This window comes from Spea bombifrons, chromosome 3, assembly GCF_027358695.1.
Source record: "Spea bombifrons isolate aSpeBom1 chromosome 3, aSpeBom1.2.pri, whole genome shotgun sequence".
Lineage (NCBI taxonomy): Eukaryota > Metazoa > Chordata > Amphibia > Anura > Pelobatidae > Spea > Spea bombifrons.
In genome coordinates this window covers 55,875,239-55,891,539 of record NC_071089.1, presented here as the reverse complement: position 1 = coordinate 55,891,539, position 16,301 = coordinate 55,875,239, and the positions used below count along the sequence as shown (strand labels likewise).

Sequence of the window (16,301 nt, the reverse complement as noted above, 5' to 3'; positions counted from 1 at the left end):
CTGGTACTAATAGTACTTAGCTTCCTTAATTTAGTGTTCATCCATGTCCGATTAGTACTTTTTCATTTCATGATCTGAAAGCACAGCTTACACAGGAAAGCACCCTTATCACATTATGATTTTTATGTATTCCTTATAATATAGCAGGGCCTGCATGATACCTAGAGAAATCCAACAGATGAACAAAGTCTTCGCTCCAAGGCCCAGTGGTATGCCTCAACCAAGCTGACTACTGTTTTGCTAATCTTGTGGATGTGAGTGCAGAAGGATAAGACTAATCCATTTCACGAAAAAAAGAGAAAAGTTACAGGACAAAGCAGTCCTCAATTTTTGTGCTTTGTTCTACAAAGGGAACTATTTTAGCAATGTAGCAAAAAAAAACAAATGGAAAAAAAACACAAAAAATACACAATACTTAATTGCCATTCAGATGATGTAGTTTGTGTATACCATGCTGTTTAACCATTGTAGTGTTGATAATGCAAGTAATTGACAATTACATACGTAAAAAGATGAGCAAATGAAGCTTAAAGCCCGCAGTACATTTTAAAAGCTTAGTTCATCACAAATGCCAGTAGCCGTCACAATAAACAACTCCGAGCTATACTGAAGGGAAATTAAGTGGAAAGGAACCTGACGGGGTCAGGCAAGCACATGTACAACAAGGACCATAGGTCCCCTTTACAGGTGAATTTAAAATTACTCTCCTTCAACTCAAACAACCATTCAATATATTACATGGAGGGGTACTTTTAATTCCGCACAGTATTTACACTCAATAATTTAGTTTAACGCATCCATTTAAATAAAGCATCCAATGTTTTATATTTTACTTACTTAGCAATTCTCCCATAGACCGCAATGAAAAATGTAGACATCAAGCGTTATATTGGCCAAGGATCATTAGCTGAGATGGTGGAGCGGATAACTGTTTTTATCGCATGTCGTTTTCTATTGTAGTCTGCGGGAGAAGTGCTTCTCTCTGACATTAAATCCCCCCAACGTTTCATTATTCTTTCATTATTCATTATTAGTCACGTTATCCAAAAACGATGTACACAGTTGTTTCTGTATCCCAGGTACTTTGGTACTTGTGCAATGTATTAACTGTTTTTTTTCCCCTCCTGCCCATTTTATGTTATTTTTCTAATTTTATGTCTTTTTTTTTCCTACTTCAGTGGCTTATTCGGGAAATTAGAGAATTCAGTCGTGCATAAAGTAACAAAAGGAAAGATGTCAAACAGCAGCCATGCATGGTTTTCTTTATATGCGGGTAGCATTTTGGTGGGCCTGGACTAGTTCTGGGAAGGGGGAATTTATTGTACAAAATAAAGGGAAGGACAGCAGGTGCAGAATTAAGTAGGGATCGGTAACAAAGGATGTGACTGGCATGTGATGGTGGGGGGGGGTCAGAATAGGGTAGATGCAGCGTAAAGCTGAGAGGGGACGAGGGCAGCTGGAGTGCCTGTTATCAGCATCAAGTATAAGCAGAGGTACTAGCTGCATAGTACAGACTCAGCCCATGCTGACGTCACCCACCCTCAAGCAGCAGCAGGACCAGGAGTGATTGAATGCACACAACAGACGGGCAGCCTCTCATCTCATTGCCATCCGCAGTAACTGTAAGGCAAGAACACAAGCGACACAGATAGCTCATCCACTTTAGATCCGGCTCTGCTGCCTGCTCTGTACGTTCTGCTAAAACACAATAATCACGAAGACCTGTGCGTGTGAGGATTAAGCGATGCATATGTGGAATTACTGATCTCTCACTGCTACCTTACTGATTGGGAGGACTGTGACGGCAAGGAAGGGTGTTGTCATCACCTTTTAAAATCAGCTGCAAGAACCACATGTACCGGAAAACCTAAGCCTCCTTTTCTTTTTCATTCCTAAGAGTGATGTTAGCTGTTTCTTTCGTCAGATTTTTCTTTAACTAGCGGATCTGCTGCAGATTGCCACATTGATTTGCTTTTTTATTTTTTTTTCTTCTTCTTCAAGATGGCAATTTCTTATTGGATATGTGTTTCAACCTTCTTGTGACCACCCAGGACTAGAGACATACAGCCCACGATGGGATATTGGTAAGGATCGATAACACAAGGCTGTAGCTGATATTCATCAGTGACAGCGAAAGTCTGGGCGTCTGACACATGATCACTACAAGAACAGACTAAAGCATCTGCTTATTCGTTAACACCGGAATCGGAACAGTATAATAAGACGCCGTGGCCGATATGATTCATTAGAAGGATGACAAGATTGTCATAGGCAAAATTCGGAGGAGACTCTGTGGTGACGGAGAGTACAATTACCTATTTCTACCACCTGGAGGCGCTTTATCACTCTCTCCTATCCTTACCTTTGAGGTCAGGAGGATACAGAAACAAGTTGGGCATTTGATCTACTCCCATTGCAACTCCCTTCGAACCTTAATTGGCGGACACTTTTTCTTTTTCAAGCGAGGGGTTTGGGGATTTAGCAAAACCTACTGTGTGTGGTTGTTTTGTAATTCTTGGCACATCTGCTTACCTGTATTATTAAACTCATTCGCTGGGAACACTTGTGTGAAACAAAAAGGAAAAACAAGACACAACATTACTCTCAGGAATATAAGGGAATCCATAGACATAGAATAGAGCATAACCCAAGATACAAAAATGACCCACTTGCAGGCTGGATTATCACCTGAAACATTGGAGAAAGCTCGCTTGGAGCTAAATGAGAACCCAGACACCTTGCATCAAGACATCCAGGAGGTAAGGGATATGGTGATAACCCGGCCAGATATTGGTTTCCTCAGGACAGATGATGCCTTCATTTTAAGGTTTCTGCGGGCGAGGAAATTTAACCACTTTGAGGCTTTCCGACTATTGGCCCAGTACTTTGAGTACCGCCAACAGAATCTGGATATGTTCAAGAACTTTAAGGCTACAGATCCAGGAATCAAACAAGGACTGAAAGACGGCTTCCCTGGGGTTCTGTCAAACCTTGACCATTTTGGAAGAAAGATACTTGTATTATTTGCTGCCAACTGGGACCAAAGCAGGTAAATAAAGTCCATAAAATCATTTATATTTACACAAATAGCGTTTTTTACATAATGATGACAATATAAAACATGGTTTTATAGGAACACAACAGGGGACACAAGATTTGAGTACATTTGCCAGCTATAAGCTCCCGTGATATAAGTGATGTATCAACAATGGGATATTTTAATTTGCTCAACAATAAAAAATTCCACTAGGATTAGGAATTCTCAATTACACTGAATGAAAAATAGTCTCAGCTGGATTTTACCATTTATAAAGTTACCCAGGTATAATATATATGTGTGTGTGTGTGTATATGTATATATATAATATATATGTATATATATAATCAACAAATAAAAAAATATTATTGCAGGTGGCCCCCCAAGATTCAAAATCCCATGTGTCCTTGTCTTATGTCTATATTTCCAATCTGAACATTGACTATGTATATAGTTTGTTATATCACATTGGGAGTTAATCAGTAATGGGTTTACTTGCTGCAGAGTGCTTTTACTGCAATATGTACAGGGGGCTGTGAATCTTTACATACTCTTCACCATAATTTCCCAATCCCATGTGACAAGATACACGTGACAGCTGGAATGAACTGTAACTGCAAAATTTGCCTTCACCTTCTCTTCATGTTTAATAAAAAAACTCCAGGCTCCGAGGTGCTGCCTCTGTCTACTGCAGGGTACCCTGGTAACAACATCTCTGGGTCTCAGAAAATAAGGTTTTTGTTCCAAATTCAGATTTTAGGTGACATCACTTTATTTGTTCACTTTAATTAGTTAGTATCTTTAGTAATGCAATGTAAATTTCGAATTTTAAAATAACTGTACCAGTGCCCAATCTTCTTAGTTTAGACATTCTGCTTCGTGATGGAGTCAAGCAGAGGTTCTGCAAGGAAGCATACGCCATACGGCCAGTTCGGTTATTTTCAGTACCACTACCTCTTTTTTAAACCACAATGAAGCACTTCCATTTTTTTTGCAATAATATTGTTTCCTGTATTATAAGGTAAAATTACACATGACAAAATTAGTGCGCAGAAATCCAATGTATTCTTTCTATTGGTCAATTCTAAACACGCAGTATAGCATTTACTCTATTTATCATACATATATGCAAGTAGGGTGAGAAGATTTTTGCCTTTACTTGTGTTGCTTATCGGAAACGTATGTAACAAGGCTACATTGGAAAGTTTATGAACACATATACCAGAGACTAAACACAGACCATTTATGATTATTTCAAATTCACTCAGTATATATTTTTCCAGCTCCTTTAATATAAAAGTGTTACCTGAATGAAGAAGATGGACATAGGTGACTTTGTTGGTTTTAAGTCACATACGTGATCCTTAGATGTAAATTTTCCCTGTAGCATATAAACATAGACTTCACTAAGCTACGAGCCATTGTTTATAAGCTTTGGTACACTTTCTGGAAGTTTCTGGATCACGTTGTAGCTACCAAGTGATTTACTGAATAAAACTGAAATGTCTGTGGTGCACAGTAGCTGCCATTGTACAAAAAAAGTTCATTGTAATGTAAGCTTCATGGACAAACTTCAAAATACAATATTTTGTTTAGTCTGGTGCTGAACAGGAAAATCGAGTTTTAATTTATTATAACCCATAGCCTGCAATGTGGCAAGCTGGAAACAGAATATTGTGACACATCCAGGTCTCTGGGTCAGTGTCTACTTTCTCCGGGTAGTGATGCAGTTGACTATGAGGTTGACCATGAGTATGAGGTTCCGCTGGCCAGCACACCAACGGACATCTGCCTGATCTGCCTGATATGCCAGATAGCCAGTCCATGTCTGCATGCTGACACAAACGTGTCATGCATTATCATTGTTTTTTCTGGATACCTTTTTAGACCCATTTCTAATTTAAACAATTATTGCCAAGAGCAAGCAGAATAATATATTGTGTACAGCTCTTAACAGCACATGCGTAGTGTTCAACGATCACATGCTGGTTTATACAAATGGAGGAATCTATGTCTATTCTTTTCTGCATTTCTGTAATCATACCTAGAAACTTCTTAAGCCAGGCTGCCCATAGCTCTTCCTCTTCTGGGGAGTGACTTAATGAAGGGGCCTTTCTAAACTATCTTGAACTGGCACGTGACCCCATGGTGAAACCCAGGCTGCCCGCATATTGTGTGCAAGCAGACAAAGTTAAAGCTGCTGGAGCGGTGAGAGGTTAGTGGGGGGAGAGCGATGTGTAATTGTGTTTGTGTCAGCATGGAGGTGTAATTGTGTGTGTGTGTCAGCATGGAGGTGTAATTGTGTGAGCATGGATGTGTAATTTTATGTGTGAGCATGGATGTGTAATTATGTGTGAGCATGGATGTGTAATTTTGAGTGTGAGCATGGATGTGTAGAAGTGTGAGTATGGATGTGTAAGTGGGTGAGATGGAGTGTGTGTTAGAATGAATGTGTATGTATGTGTTAGTGAATATGAGTAGGTGTGTGTAATTTGTGTAAGTGTGTTTACATATGTGTGCCATATGGAAGGGGGACAAAGAAGGCACAGACAAGTGGTGGGGGGCCCTGGGGCAATTTTCGTGCCAGGGCCCTGTGGTTTCTAGTTACGTCCCTGGGGTAAGTCTTGTCTAGCCCAAGATAGCCTTAAGTTTCAGAGCTGGGAAGTGAGTGGGCATTGCCAAACTGATCACCTGCCAGGAGAAACCAAAAATTACCCATGGTACCTGGGGAGGCAGAGCTTCGTCTGGAGACTCGTAAAACCAACAGGATTCCTTCATATGATAATGGTGCAAGCACAACAGCAACCAAAGAAATGTTCACAATGTTTGCTCCATTTTTATTACTTTCAGACAACATGTTTCTTTATTGATAAGCCTCAACAACTTCACAACTGAATATCACTCACTGAATCATTCCTTTGCTAAGGTATACAGAAAAAAAGCAGGTAATACGAAGAACAAATCTATTAAAACACTATTATTTTTTCTAAACCTGGAAGGTCTATTAATTACATTACGAGTGCTTGCAAATTCAAGGCTCACATGGAGGTAACTTACGAGTTCATTAACCTGTGAATCCATGCAAATAATAAAAAAATAAAAAGAGATAATAAAGAAAAAATGTAGTTCCACCTTTTTAACCCTGGGGGCACTATTTGCTCCTCTTCTTTCCCCACCACATGTGTGGTGGGTGAATTTAAAAGAAAACTGGGTGTATATTGTCTTATACATTCTCCTAATTCTGCCCAATTAGTGAATCCCTGCATCATTAGTCAACCTTAACCAAGTTGAGTTAACCCTTATCTCAACTGACCACCTGACTTCTTAGTGAATAGACCCAAGGTTAGTATCTGGGAATTATTGCCCTCATAGCTATGGGTTAAGTAACAGTACCTATAACAAGATGAATAGACTGTGGCTGAACTGTGTTGTAAGCATTGCAACCATTGATCTAGCCCAAAGCATTTCTGGAATGTGTTCAGTGTGTGCATTGTTTGGTTTGGTAGGACAATGCTTATAGCAATACAGAAGCTTTTTAAGAGAAATTGCATATTTCTGTGTTATTACACTACAGGTGTACTAGTCAATGTGTTGTATATGTTGGTAAAAGGTAAATAAACATGAGGGGTGCATAGCAGTGTAGGTTTTAGGCATACGCCTGCCATCAGCTTAATACAAAACTCAGGCAAATATATTCACTAAAATGTGAGTGCGTGAGATTTGGCAAAAAATCCTTACTGCCAATTCACATTCACTAAAATGAATATTTAAAAACAAAATCATAAAAATCATAAGTATTGGGAATTCTTTCACACTATATGGCCGTATATTGCTTATCCCAGCCACTACATCAAAGTACCCTATGTTTGGTGAGTCCTAATTTTTCATGGTTATATTGCTTACCAAGGAGGTGAATCAGTGCATTTAAACCAATGCATGCAATTCAAAGCCTTTCTTAGGACACCATTAATGAGGTACCTGCGTGGCAGGAGGGGCTACTCAACAATAATGGATCTCTAGTCATATTGTGCTGGAAGCAGTGCTAAATAATTAAATACATACATAAAATAATAAACAAATAAAAAAAGTGCTTCTGCCACTAAAAATATAAAAATTAAAAACCTTTACTGCCCCCACAGCGACATCCACTAGGTGCTATGTTTGTGAGTGATGTGGCCCCCTTAAAACATATAAGGCACTACTGATAAGGGTTGGTCATCATACATTTGGTTATTATTCAGTAGTGGCACATTGTTGTACAAATCCCTCGAAAGACATACTCATTATATAAACATAATAATCTTTTTGCATACTGTATATAACTAATTATATAGTTTCTATCTCCTGCTGCGCGTACTGCTAGAGTCATAGCTCATTAGGTAAACAAGAAGAGCTCAGGAAAATTATACATATTAAATGATAATAAATTATTTTGGAGTAATGAAATACAAACAGGAATACATCCCCAAGGAGAGGTAGTTGTATGCTTTGACATTACTTGAGATGACTTACGATTTTGGCCACTTTCTCTATTATTTCCTTAATGAAGTGAATGTGAGCTGTCACTTGTCAGGCCAAACATATCAGGAATCCATTGGCTGCATGACTCATATACAATGATATTACTAAGAGAGAGAGACAGAGCTTGGAAGATAATTCTTGTTTTCTATTTTTTTTATTTGTCTATAATTTGTCTGAAAGTTTTCTGTGTAAGTATAGATTGGAGTCCTTTATATCTATCTATCTATCTATCTATCTATCTATCTATCTATCTATCTATCTATCTATCTATCTATCTATCTATCTATATATATATTGTGACAGTGTGAACCCCAGGGAGATGATTAGCATGGCATCTGAGTACAGCTGCTATGCAGATTATACATATGGGTCCCTGGGGTGGAGCAATTGGAGAGCAGGGTGGGCCAATGCTCCATTCCCCCATTCTGTGGAAACTCCATCCCGAGTTTTCCAGGAGGCAAGAAATCTGCAGGATCCGGTCCGGGATTTCTATGAGGCCGGCATCAGGCACAGGTGCTGGACATTAAAAACCCCTGGAGCCTGATACTCAGGGAGACTGTTGGGAGAAGAGGAGGTTCCCTGTGCTCCCAGGGCAAGGAGTGGCCCTGAAGAAGACAATCCCTGAGCCAAGTGAGGCAATACCTGCCTGGACATTTTGTGTGTTGTCTGGGGGAGGTTTTCCAGAGCCTGGCGTAGCTGGGTCTGGCTGGCAGGTTGAGTTAGTGGATGATTAGGCTGGTCAGTCTGGACCAGCATAGTTAAGTTAGAGAGGGCTCCAATTGGGAGCTAGGTTTTATTTTTATGATTTGGTTTTTGGGGTTTAAGCGGTTAAAATAAAGTGCTGTTTTGTTCAAAGCTGCTGTTCCTGACTCTGATTGCCCTAGAGGACTGTGCTTAGGACCCCTAATAGTGACATGTATGGCCCTCATGCTATAGGGTTTGTCACAATATATAGAGTCATTTGTGCTGATATGCTGTGTTTGGTTTCCAACGAAGGTGGCGCTGTGCATTATGGCCAAACATGTCCACTTTGATCTTGTCTGTCCAAAGAACATTGTTCCAGAAGTCTAAACTGTTATATTCTTTTTAGAGAGACGAGTCCTTCTCCTGGCAACCCTTCCAAATAAACCATACTTGTTCAGTCTTTTCATGTATTGTCATGGACTTTAACATGCTAACTGAGGTGCGTTGAGTTTGAGATGTAGAGTTTTGTGCAATTTCTCTGAGCATTCTACAGTCTGACCATGGGGTTTATTTGCTGGGACATCCACTCCTGTCTTCAATGTTTTCCACTTTTGAGTAATCTTACTCACTGTGAATTGATGGACTTTACATCGTTTGGAAATGGCCTTAAAATCCTTTCCAGATTGATGGGCAGCAACAATTGTTCCTCTAAAATCAATGCCGATGCCTTTCCTAGAGTGTTAACACACACACACTCCAGACCAGCAAACAGCTATAATGTCGGCTTTTATAGAGGTGGTGACTTGCTGATGATCGATTAATCAAGGGCATTTTAGCAGCACCTGTCTGCTACTTAATTCTTAATTCCTATGGAAGCAGTAACGGTGTACTTTTTCACACATGGCTTCTCCATTTGGCTTTATTTTTGTTGAATAAATCATGACAGGGTATAATATGTTATGTGTTGTTTTTCATCTGAGGTTGCATTATATACATATATAATGTATATTCCCTATAGAATAGTTGAAAAGATAAAAAAGTTCAATGGGTTATTGGCTTGGAAGGAGTTGGTTCTACTGGAGATTTAGCAAACTAATTTTCTCTTGCATGCATGACATTATCCATCATCTGTGTTCTCCAGGCTGCCACCAACTTGGCTATAGTCAGTGTGTATATATATTAATGTAAATAGTGAGATGTGCTAGAAAATGGCCAATATCTCTTGTCCCCTTGCTATCACTGATTGAGAGGTTTGAGGTCATATCCTAGAATACTTTTGCAGCATAGCCGTTCAAAGGATCAGAAGAAATGAGTTCTGACCTTGGGAAAAAATAATTTCTCTCCAGATGCATCCACCACCTCGAGTCATGACTAATCTGAAAGTGGTGGTACATAAAGTACAGAGGCTAGTCTCTCCAAATGTGCTGCTCTACAGTACAGAATTACTGTGGTTGTGTATAGACCTATAGCTATAATTGTTCACACTCTTATTGTGGATTTCATATTTGTTGTAGATCTGCTATAAAACCTGAGAACAGTTTGAAAAGGTAATTCTGGGAAGAACAATGATAAGCCTGCATGAAATGTAACATTGACAGCACAACCAAGAAAATAGATTTTATTGATGGGACACGGTGCTGGGCCTTAAGTTGAAAACACTATGCCGAACAGCAGTTTGTGCACATTGGCAGAATACATATTACAGATATCGATGTTTTAAAGAAACTGCCTTATTTGTTTGTTTGATGGCTGCATTAGTCGTGATGAACTTGAATAGTAGAGAACACATACAGGAATGATTGCTGCCATTTAAGTGTACTACTTTAGTGATCTTCAGTTATTAGTTTTTTTCCATTATTACCAATGGAACTATATTTACAAGCTATTTACTGGTTTTAAAATGGGGCACTTACATACCCCCTACATTTCTGTTGGCCAGATCAGAACACTGGTGTTGGGGATTGTGGCAAGAGGCAGATTGAGATTTTCATGGTAATACAAATACATATACTGATGGCAAAATCTATAATTAGAATTCATTTATGCAAGAAAACAAGAAGTATAATCAATTATTTAATTACGCAAAACAACAGAAGCAGTACGTTTATCTCCAGCAATTAGTATATACTGGGGCTGCACCAACCTAAGGGAAATCACTAGGAGTCAATGCATGTGAAGAATTCTTTAAGAGGCTAATATATATGTATATATATGTATATATATATAGTTTTAGAGATGTAAGTGTTTCAGTGCTTGTAACATAACTGAACACAGCAGCATATATAACAACAATATTGATTTTAATGATGTAGTGCATATTTCATGTTAAACTAGATTTTTCGATTATTTATTTGGGTACATCTAACAATCAAATACCGTATTTGCTCGATTATAAGACGAGGTTTTTTTCAGAGCAAATGCTCTGAAAAATACCCCTCGTCTTATAATCGGGGTCGTCTTCTAATCAGACCTCAAATAGAGGTCTGATTAGGAGACTAAGATCCAGATCCCCCGCACCGCTGCAGGGGACCTGGATCCTCCTGTCGTCGCCCCCCCCCCACACACACACACTTACCGGTGCTTCCGGAGGTGAAGTTGGCAGCGGGGGTTTGTATGCGTCCGTCGCAAATACCTTCCCCGACTGTCAGAGATCACAGTTCCAGAGTTCCTGATCTCTGACAGCCGGGGAAGGTATTTGCGACGGACGCATACAAACCCCCGCTGCCAACTCCACCTCCTTCCGGCTGCCGCGGAATGAGACGTCAACCCGCTGCCCCGGCAATACAGCAGGAAATTGGAAGCACCGGTCGGTAAGTAAGTGTGTGTGTGTGTGTGTGTGTGTGTGTGTGTGTGTGTGTGTGTGTAGGGCATTTCTGGAATGCCTTACACCCCTATATGCCACTCTGGCACTTAGGGGGTTAAAAGGCATATTATGGGGCAGAGTGGCATATAAGGAGGTATAAGGCATTTCAGGAGGCAGAGTGGCGTTAAGGGGGCATTTAATAGTGCACTCTGCCTCCTGAAATGCCTTATACCTCCCTATATGCCACTCTGCCCCATAATATGCCTTTTAACCCCCTAAATGCCAGAGTGGCATATAGGGGTATAAGGCATTTCTGGAGGCAGAGTGCTCTATATAATGCCTTTTAACTCCCTTAATGCCACTCTGCCTCCTGGAATGCCTTATACCTCCCTATATGCCACTCTGCCCCATAATATGCATTTTAACCCCCTAAATGCCAGAATGGGATATAGGGGTATAAGGCATTTCTGGAGGCAGAGTGGCACATAGGGGGTCAAAAGGCATACCATGGGGCACAGTGGCATATAGAGGGTTAAAAGGCATATCATGGGCCACAGTGCCATATTGGTGTGGCAAGCCTGGGGGCAGATGTGCGTAACTGGGGGACAGGTTGGAAAATACAAGAAATAAAAACAAAAAAAAAATATTTTTCTCAATCATAGCTTTTATTAAAAAAAATAGTTTACATGAATTAACATTTACTGGTAAAACTTTTTTCCTTTAGGGTCGTCTTATATTCAGGCTTTTTCTTTTTTTCCTAAGTTAATATTCAGATTATGGGGGGTCGTCTTATAATCAGGGTCGTCTTATAATCGAGCAAATACGGTACTATTAAATTAAATTGCCTCTGGCACAAACTGCTGATTATATAAGCCGATAACTTGAAGGTTTCTTGTTCTTGGCAACAGCAAGAATATAATAACCAGTGTTTCTATTATAAATTTCTGCAAACTGATCAAATGTTATATTTATATCCCGGGACAGAGGTCATTATCCTGATGCCAATATTCTCTAGATAAGTGTAATTATAGTGGATATGAAAATGTTCAGCAATCATTTTTTAAACTAATTTGGGTGTAGCTATTACACCAACCCAAAAAATGAAAACTAGGGCCATCATTATTGTTAATGGTGCCCTGTGCAAGGTTCTCTTAGCAGAGAGTACCCCACCAAATCTACTTTGGAACACCTCTTTGTGTATTTCTCTTTACCCTATCACCTGCAGGCAATACATGGAACATTGGATACAAGTGAAAAGTGCATATAGAGATAATTGCAATTATTGCTAACATTTTTAAAATGATCTTCCACTATATCTGTAACTGATATAAACGAGGTAAAAGTGGATAAATCCCATAACCAATAACTTCTAAGTCACTAGACTGAGTTTGCTGTATGCATTGGAAAGCTTGAGCAGCGCACAGCCCTAGACTCCTGTGTGATTTCTATAGCCCTGGCCTCCTGACCTCCCGACATTACATATTGGCAAATCTGGACCCCCACACACTGCAAGCACGCTTCTGTTTCTGTTGCATACTTAGCATGCTCCTTTTCTTTCACGTTGACCAACTGCCCATCTAGAAGTTATCCTGTAGCACAGTAAATGATATACACAAGACTGTGGCTTGGGACTTGGGACTCATTTCTGCTTATAGGACAAGATCACCGCTTTGCAGGGCAGGACCCAAAGTCAGTACTGCCACGTGCAAAATTGTGAGCATGGTGCAGATATGCATTTACAAGGAGTTACCTGAACTGGCAGCGCTTGCAGTGGTGTCCTCTATCCCAATTGTTGGATCGGTAGAATACATCACTGCAAGAGCTGCCTTAAATATCTGACATGCGTTCTTCTATGTATATTTTCTTGCTTGCTTTCTGCTTACACACCGTTGCAAAATGTTTTTTTAATTTTCATTTAAGTTTGAATGCTGGACATTGCAATCTTCCCATGTGAGTGTGTATTTCCATTAAGGTTGCTACCCAGTAAACAACCCTTACATACCAACAATGCAAAGCCCATATTTTTTATGCCACACCCCAAGAAAGATGTCCTGATTTGGACACCTGAAGTGTCGTAAACAGCAAATTGAGAGATTAAGGGTATACAAGGAAGTAGGGTTATTTTATTTTTGTGCAGTGTTGTTGGCAGGGCCGGCCCAAGACATAATGCCGCCTGGGGCGAAGTTTGAAATGCCGCCCCCCCGCTCATTATCTACCCTTTCTCTTCCTACCTTATCATTATTTACCCCCCTCCCTCCCTATTATCTACCCTACCCCCCCCCTTTGTACTTCACTTACCCTTCAGCAGTCCTGCGGCGAGTCTCCCTGCTCTGCCACGGTGCGCGCTGCTTTACTGCTGAGCGCCGGGAATGACGTCATATTCCGGCGCTCAGCATTACAAGCCGGCACCGCGACCGAGCTAGAGGGCTCGCAGAGGAGAGAGAGGGGCGCCGAGCGGGTACTGACAACTTGGTAAGCGAAAACCACTCGGCGCCCCTCTCTCTCCTCCGCTTAAAAAAAAAAAAAAAAAAGGCGCCTCTTCAAAAGTGCTGCCTGGGGCAATTGCCCCACTCTGCTCCATGGTAGGGCCGGCCCTGGTTGTTGGCATTAAAATGTGCTACTGCCTGTAGATAATACTGAATTTTATTAGCTAAGCGTAGCGGAGACTAAAGAAAAAAGGAAATGGCTTCAAATTGCAAGTTTGGGAATAATTTCTTCCTGTACCACATATGAACCATATTGAACGCTTGTCATGCTTTGTGCTTGTGGTTTCTGCAAATAGTAAGTTACTAGAATGGCTTTGTTAATTGCAAAACGACAGGTCACGATGTGAAATAACATAAAACAGCATGTGGCATTCAACAATATGTCTGCCACACTGTGGTTCTGTTTGAATGCACAATGGAGCAGCATTGATGTAATTTTAATAAGTCTACACAGTTTGGGGAACTGTCATATTTCAAATACATTAAGTGCTTCTAAAGAGCTTTTCCGTAATTTCAAATTCAATCAAATGCAGGATTAAGCGAACCGCTGAACTATTGTATATGAAATCCTGATAAGGTTATTAATATGTAAATTATCATATACATCAATAAGGTTCAACGAAAACAGGCAGGATGTCTTCTTGTAAATGGTTCACTAGTTACTATTCATTTTTAGTATTTTTTTGTAAAAGGAGTGTTAAACATAGGACTCTCTAACATTAGAGGTGAGTGAATATGTCTAGAATCTGTGGCTGCCCTCCAGAACACTTCCTTCATGTTCTAGACTAGTGTTTTGTATCATATGTTCCATTGGAAACATGGCTCCAACGATACATTTTTGATAAACTGCCAAAAATGAACATCGCTTGCACACAAGGATCCCTCCACCATACCATACTAGTCAACATTGGAAGAAAAAAATGCAACGTAATATATACTCAACATTTCCTTCCTGGATTTACAGGACAAAGTGGGCAGGGCCTGAAGGAGCTCTTGCATTGAGCTCTGGGCTAACCAGTACGCATAGAGATACCAGTACAGATACTGGGTCGTTTGGTGCTCATTTACAAGTGTTTAGGCTGTGGGTGTCTTCGATCTACACAGTTAAAACGCAATGCTGCCTGTGCATAGTGTAATGGGGACAGAAACCAAAAAAAACAGGACTGTCCCAGGAAATTCCTGTTGGCAGGTATGCATTCTAAACAATTGACAACCCAGAACACACTAGACATTTCTAAAGCTATGATGGAAAGGGATGGTTCTCAATTAATGTAGGGACTTAAATAGTTCTTATTTAAACTGGGTCCTGTTCCATCAAAGATAACCTGTATTTTTTATTACAATGTCCAGTAGACACTTTCCCATTATAAGGCTGGACCAGCTCTACGCAGACTTAACCTATACTCAAGAAAGTGTGCGTGTTTTGAGATTTTGAAATATTTTAATAATAGGCAGATATAGCCCGGGTGAATACAATGTCCTCATAGAATTTATTGCAAGATAACACTACTTTGGAAAAGCTCAGTTGAGAAGGACTTCATCTATACTAAGGTCTATCTGTCTATGCAGAACCTTTTCAACTGCATATAACTGGGTGTGCAACATTAAAGATCCTAAAACCCTGGACTTACCCTAACACTCAGGGCTGTTTATTGTATACAACATGGCAAAGCCTTGCTTCAACTTAGCTATAAACGTGACTTTTTAATATTGTACATTATCACCGGTGAACGATGACAGATAGTTGTGTACTTTAGTTCCTTGCTAAAGAAGACTATTTGACCAACAGGCTCCCATATTTTTAATTACTCTGGCTCCAATACACACATTAGTTGTAACAGCAGGCAACATTTTCTGGAAGACGTTTTTTTTTTATAAACATGATTTATTGCTTATGTTGACTTTTCACAAGAAACAAGGACATTACGTCTTCGAGTTATTTTGACAAAGTGCAAAAGCTGTCATAGCACATCGTTTGAGCGATGATTTATTCTTTTTACAGGAACAAGTTGCTGTCTCCGTCCTATGTAGGGACAGCCAAAGTCTGTATGAAAAGTTGCAGTGTCAGAGCTGGATAAAATCATACATAGAAGCTATGGAGAATATAGAAATGGAATAGATGGTATAGAAAATGTATGTAGTAATGCATCTGCAGGATAATATTATTATTGCAGGGACCACTCAGTTGAGTCTGGTTGACTGACCACTCAGCTTCTTAGTGGATAGACCCAAATGTTCTACAACCTGAGACGTCACATTAGTGTATGCAAATAGCACACAACAGCTTAAAAATTAAAATGATATCATTCTATATGATAAATACACAAATCAAAGTATACTGCACATTTAATAATTGTATTGCGCAAATAAATGTATATTTATGAAAAGAATATTACAAGTGATGTAATTAGTTAGTGTAAGCAATTAGCCCATACTTCACCAAGTAGGGCATTTAGATATTGTCACAAAATATGAAATGCTAAAATTCTAAGTGTATCTTTTGAAGATGGGATTTTAACTGGGTGAAAGGACTTTATTTCTGTTAATCCAATTTAGATTCAGAGTGGAGCATCAGAGAATTCTAAGCTTTTTAGCATCCGTTAAAGCTGAGAAGACATATTAGGACCTAAATATCAAGCAGAGAAATGGATTTTGTTATGTGTGACATGTTTATCCCTATTTTATGTCTCTCACATGGTCTATATTACTCTTTTGATAACAAGAGGTAAGGCTAGATGTTTTTTTTCAGCAAAAAAAAAAATAAAAATGG

General features: G+C 39.6%; 1 protein-coding gene and 1 long non-coding RNA gene across 2 annotated transcripts in view; both read left to right on the top strand.

Annotated features, from left to right (window-relative positions):
- Positions 1-1,568: 1,568 nt before the first annotated feature.
- CLVS2 (clavesin 2) overlaps positions 1,569-16,301 on the top strand; it is a 31,523-nt gene continuing 16,790 nt past the window's right edge. Inside the window, exon 1 of the mRNA XM_053459021.1 lies at positions 1,569-3,049. Within this exon, the coding sequence (XP_053314996.1) occupies positions 2,661-3,049 (389 nt within the window). The 5' untranslated portion in view covers positions 1,569-2,660. The remainder of the gene's footprint in view (positions 3,050-16,301) is intronic.
- Positions 5,610-5,999, top strand: LOC128483004 (uncharacterized). The gene is made up of 2 exons (XR_008351034.1): positions 5,610-5,757; positions 5,849-5,999. It is a non-coding gene; the product is annotated as an uncharacterized LOC128483004 (long non-coding RNA).